This window comes from Xiphophorus hellerii, chromosome 20 (genome assembly GCF_003331165.1).
Source record: "Xiphophorus hellerii strain 12219 chromosome 20, Xiphophorus_hellerii-4.1, whole genome shotgun sequence".
In the NCBI taxonomy this organism is placed as follows: Eukaryota; Metazoa; Chordata; class Actinopteri; order Cyprinodontiformes; family Poeciliidae; genus Xiphophorus; species Xiphophorus hellerii.
Window position 1 is genome coordinate 4371903 of NC_045691.1, and position 5682 is coordinate 4377584.

At 45.8% G+C, this 5682-nt stretch overlaps 1 protein-coding gene across 1 annotated transcript; it reads right to left on the reverse strand.

The window, feature by feature from the left end:
- Window positions 1–1349: 1349 nt before the first annotated feature.
- On the reverse strand, window positions 1350–5301 carry mych (myelocytomatosis oncogene homolog). Its single transcript, XM_032549426.1, has 3 exons — window positions 5045–5301; window positions 3715–4273; window positions 1350–2419 (listed from the first exon to the last, which is right to left on the reverse strand). Exons 2-3 carry the CDS (start codon window positions 4256–4258, stop codon window positions 1896–1898), a joined length of 1068 nt encoding a protein of 355 aa, XP_032405317.1. The 5' UTR covers window positions 4259–4273; window positions 5045–5301; the 3' UTR covers window positions 1350–1895.
- Window positions 5302–5682: the final 381 nt, after the last annotated feature.

Below are 5682 nucleotides of genomic sequence, written 5' to 3' on the forward strand. Positions count from 1 at the left end.
TTGTCTAGCTTTTAGTGTAAATATGTAAATACGCTTGAAATAAGACAGAACTAACTATAGCTATAAACTATAATGTGTATTATAGTTATAATACACATTATAGCTATAATAATGTGTATTATATATATATAATATATATATACGGTATATATATATATATAACATTATAGTTATAATACACATTATAGCCAGTGAAGTTACTTATTTGGGTTTGCAAATAAGCAGACATTAGTCTGACATCCAGTTAGTTTTAGTCAGACTCTCCCTGTCCATCATTTCCCGGATGATCCGTCCCGCTGTGTCTTTGTTAATGTCAAGTTAAAATATTACCTGTGAATGACGTCGAGCTTCGCGTTGCGCTACAGAAAACTGCAAACATGGAGACTAATACGAACAGCGCAATAAACGTGAAAACGGCCACGAATGAACGAGTCCGTAAAGTTGTGCAACTAAACGGCATTATAATTATTAATATGAAGATAAGTGTCACAAATCTGTGCAGCCAGCTGAGTTGTGGAGCCGCAGGAGGAGCGCTGCGCTGCGGCAGCAAACACAGGGCCGTAACGCAGAACCTGGAGGCTGGGGCAGGGGGAAGGGGGCCTAAAATCCTATTTATAGTTTTCCAGACAATAGAAACACAGAAACAAACTCAAATTACTCAAGTTTTTTTGTACTGTTGTAACCAGTAAACAATCTCCCCTTCAGTTCAACATTATCAGTGGAGACACATTGTTGATGTTACTATTATAAAATAACTTACAGTTAAGTTTTGGCAAAGATCAATGTGATTTTCACAGGAGGCGAAGCGTCGTTGTTAGCAGCTGCTGAAAGTAACTAAAAGTTACTTTAAATGTAACTTAGTTACTTTCCAAATAAAGTAGTGTAAGTTACTTTTTCAATGAGTAATCAGTAATCCAGTTAGTTACTTTTTCAAACCATGCCATCACTGATTATAGCTAATATGCGTTAGCTATAAATAGCTAATAATTTTTTTAAAAAGGTATCCAACTGAACTGCTCATTCCTTTGGAGGATGCCATTTTGATAAATGTACAGTACTTTGTAATTTTTCCCATTACTGTACAGTATTAAAATGTTTATATTAATACTTTGACTCCGAATGTGTTGATGCTCGTCTGAAGTTCTCCAATGTGGAACACAAAAGGGTATTTACACCAGATATTAAAGTGCTCAAATATATATATATAATTAAGTTAGTTCTGGGTTGGTTATAAAGACACTTTATACATTCAGCAAGTCAAACAGACAAACACAAAGTTTTCAAATCTGATATTTCATTTTATTTTCATTTTGAAGAAGGTGCTTTGTCTCCAAATATTCAAAACAAACTACCAAAATAATTTATTTTCAATAAAAAACGTTTACAAATATATACAATAAAAGGAAAGACCTAACTGCAGGCAGGTGGAGGTAGGTGTGTGAACGTATATGTAGAGGAACAAAAATAAACTCAAATCCCTGCCTTCTGGTTAACACCCGCCGCTGCAGCTGAACATTCCTTTTAACCGAACAGTTCATGACACACAGAAGGCAACTAGTTTTAAATTAACTGGATCTTCAGGACCAACCAACTAGAACCTGCTGAAGCCTACTAAAACCTGACGAGGAGGACCTCTGCGTAGAAAACGTCTTTTCCATCATACAGGGGAAACCGGCCGTCCGGTTCGTCGCTTTAACACAAATGTTGAGTTTGATTCACTGGGTTTCTCCTGGAACCGGCCTGACTGGGGCGCAGCAAGACATCCTGAAACAATCAAGTTTCACTGGGAAGACCGAGCTCCAGTTTGGCGTCCGGAGGGGGAAAAGACAGCAGAGACGGTTCTGTCTGTGTGCGTCTCAGTCTGCGGCGCTGCAGCCCCCCTCCGGCCCGCTACATTATCTGCGCAGCTGCTCCAGCCGGGCCTTCAGCTCCTCCTGCTTGGCGCGCAGCCGGTCCCTGCGCGACCGCAGCCGCAGGCTCTCGACCTCCAGGCCGTAGATGCAGTCCCGCGCCTTCTTCAGGATCACCACCTTGGACGCCTTGTCGTTGTGCGAAAGCTCCGGCACCTTGTCCCGCAGGCGCAGGAAGCAGTTCTTCAGCTCGTTGCGCCGCTGCCGCTCCATGACGTTGTGAGTCCGCCGCCGCTCCTCCTCGTCCTCTGACGAGCTTCTGGAAGAAGAGGAGGAAGAGGCCGAGCTGGAGCTGCCGGTGGCGTGATGCATCCGCGACGAGCCGTCGGCGCCTCGCCAACGCTTGTGGGCGGACGGCGGCGGCGAGGCGGGGCGCGGAGCGGCGTAGTTGTGCTGCAGCTGGATGGCGCGCTGCTCCTCCTCCGGGTTGAGGCGGCGGGCGGCCGGCGCTGCGGGCGACGGGCTGGACGAGCCCACGGACTCCAGCGACTCCACGTCGATTTCTTCTTCTGTGGGGAAACGGAGCGGAGGACAAACGTTAGCACCAAACGCCGTTGGCTAACATTTCATAAAAGTTTCAGGAAAAACAAAAAAAATAAAAACTGATCAAAGTGGATATTAAAAAACAAAAACTTGTTCATGGAGATTTAGGGTCAATAAATAATGAAGCAGCATTTACTCTTTAACTCCCAACAGACAACTTGTTGCTCAACTTTATTGCAGCTGCAATAAAGTTTATTTATTGATTGATTATTTTCCCAATCTTAAAATATTGGCACACAGATTTTTTATGCAAGTCTTTTTTATGAGATGCACATAAAGATGCAAATAAGTAAGTTCCTTTTTCAAAAAGGAAAAACATTTCATTTCCTAAAATGCAATAAGGTCGTAGTGTTGCTTTGAATTTGAACCCGGTGAAAATAAAACTGCCTCTGAGTTTTGGCTAAATCAGAATTAGACAAGTTAGTTTTTTTTATATTAAATGCAAAACGTGTACTTTTTGTAGTTTTGGCTTAGTTACTTTTCTGAAAACATTTTTTCAGCAATTTGTCTTTATTGAGTCTGTTTACTCCAGTTAATTCATCGGTTACTAAAATAGTTTAATTGACCTTCTGGCGCCATGTTTAATTCCCAACAGGAAGTCATGGTTGTTTTGAAGCAATCCGATTGGCTGACCGCTGCACTGCCCCCTGTGGGTCAGGCATGTTATAACAAAGCTGACTGTGGCTGAGATATTCATTTAGAAAGAGCAGCTAGACCTTATTCTGATATGGAATAAAGTCATCCTCCTTCAATAAGTTGTAAAGTTGGGTAGAACCACTGAATCCAAAATTATTTTAACCTGCTGCAGTGAGCAACCAGCCTCCTTTCAGCTGCTAATGATTTCTGCAGGAACAAAATCTGAAAGTATTTTTTGTTTAGTTTCTTGTCCAAATATATCTTAGTTTTGTCTCATTTAAAGTGTAATGACAGCAAGATATGTTTTAGGTAAATAATCCTTCAAGTTTTAAATAAACTGCCAGATTTTTACACTTATAACTTGGGGTAGATTTCTAATGAGTGAAAAAAATATTTTAATCATTATTCAAGAATAAATGACATTAAAGAAGCTCCTGTGTCTTGCAGAAAAGTTACTTTAAGGTTAGTTTATTTCAGGCGAAGCTTTAGAAACTACACTGAAGTCCTTGGTGCAACGGTGTGTGTTTTTTCAGTGCAGACAGAAATCCTTGGTTGTATTTTGTGTTTTTGCAGTGTAACGTGTGCAACTGGCAGCCAGGTCAGACAGGAAGTCGGCCGGACTCACCGGAGTCGCTAGAAGACGTGGAGGTCTCCCCGCCGGCCGAGCCGTAGTCTGATGTGACCTCTGGGGCCACCTGGTCCGGCGCCTGGCGCTGCTCCGGCGCGGCGGCCATCAGGTCGTGGCAGTCCAGCGTGGAGCCCACCAGGTCCTCGAAGATGCTGGTATCGATGGCGGACAGCAGTGGGCTGGAGCCCAGCACCGACAGCTTCTCATCCAGCTTCTCCGAAATGCAGCGCCACAGGGCGTCGTCGGCCGCCTCGTCTGGGGGCGTCCGGGGGTCGCCGTCGCGCTCGGCGGAGCCGAACAGGTCGCAGGTCCAGTTGAGCAGCTGGAGGTCCTGGTCCTCCAGCAGGATGTCGGACATGAAGCTGAGCTGGTCCTCCTTGGACAGCGACTTGGCCTGGCCCGGTTTCAAAGGGGGGGAGCGCGGCGGAGTGGGGGGGTAGTACGGCGGCGAGGTGGGGTAGTCCATCTCCATCAGGCTCTGCACGTCCTCAAACATGAACGGCTCCGAGTTCAGCCAGTCCGGAGACAAACTGGTCAACATCTTGGGTCCAGAAGCCTGAGAAGAAAATCCAGAAAATAGAGCCGGCCTAGTTAAAGTTCAGCCGCTGTCTCCTACTGAAACCCCCCTGGGCCATCTGCGCTTCTTATACCTGTTTACATCACGCTGGCCACGCCCCTTTACTCCCAGCGCCCCCCTCTCTACGCACCATGACGTCACAGAACAGTTGAGGCAAAAACTTTGGTTTTCTTCCCCCGAAACTTTAAACCAACAAAACCAGAAAAAACAAAAACAAGAGACTGACGGTTCCGGTTCAGTGAGACCGAACCCAGCGGACCCAAACCAGTTCTACTGGTCCTGAGCGTGGAGTGGGCTTCCCGCTGGGTCGGAACCAGCGGGGAACAAAGCAGCAGCGTGGGCAGTTAAAGCTGCCCGGCACAACTAATACACTCCATTTTCTACCCAACAATAACCGAAAAACTGTTTTTGCTCAACTTTAGTTTTTACAGCGGAGCAAAAACATAAAAACTATTTTCTGCAACTTTTTCTTTAAAAAAAATAAAATTAAAATAAATAATAACAACAACAACTGGTTGTGTTGACGTCAAGAGGAGTCATGTAAATATTAGTTTCCCTTTAAAAGGTCTTTGTGAATGAAGCCATCAGCAGCGGGGCATTTAAACGCTGACGCGCCGCTGCGGAGCCACACGTGAAACCGGCTTTCACCGTCCGGGAGCGTGCAGCCACGCAGCCACGCGTCACATGCACGGCATGCTGCGTGCTTGAAAACTCACAGAAACTGAATTAAAGACGCATGCAGAATCTTACCGTCGGCAGTTAAAAGGAGGAATTCTCAATGAAGAAAAAGGGGAAAACTGAAATTATCCAATAAAATCCACGCGGAGTGGTCGTGCTCTTAAATGTTTCTGCTTAAATGAAACTTTCTGCGTGTAAAATGAAAGTTGGAACACGGCAGCATTGTGTGGAAATCCGCGAGGGTCCGGTCCTGTGTGTCCTGCGTGTCCCACAGAGGGCCCACGTCTCCTCCTACGCTGCAGCAGCACAACACTGTGGGTGTGGCTGGAAAACGGATATATGTACCGCCGCTACGGTATCCTTCCGCCACGAACGAAAAACCCGCGAAAACTCACAAAACAGCAAAAAAGCTGCTAGTGGTGAGCCAAAGTGCCGCCTAAATAACCGCAGCGGCCCCCTTTGCGGATAAAGTCCAGGCGCAGAAGCCGACATTTAGCGCAAAGTGCGTAAAAACGGCCGTGAAGCGGAACTACCGCGGAGGGATATATGGGTCACTCGGTTTCTGAGAAAGTCGTGGCGGCAAAAAGTGAACACGTGGGGCGAAGCTGTGAAAAAGCGGCTCGCTAACTTACAGTCCATCCTGCGTGCGACCATCAGAACCTGTACGGCAGAGCCGCCGCCATATTGAGACAGGCAAAGAAGAAAAGTTA

Excerpts from the sequence above, each read along its gene's own strand:
- mych (XM_032549426.1), bottom strand. The coding sequence starts at position 4,258 with ATGTTGACCAGTTTGTCTCCGGACTGGCTGAACTCGGAGCCGTTCATG. Across the intron at positions 2,420-3,714 it reads CACGTCTTCTAGCGACTCCG|AAGAAGAAATCGACGTGGAG; the intron begins GTGAGTCCGGCC and ends GTTTCCCCACAG.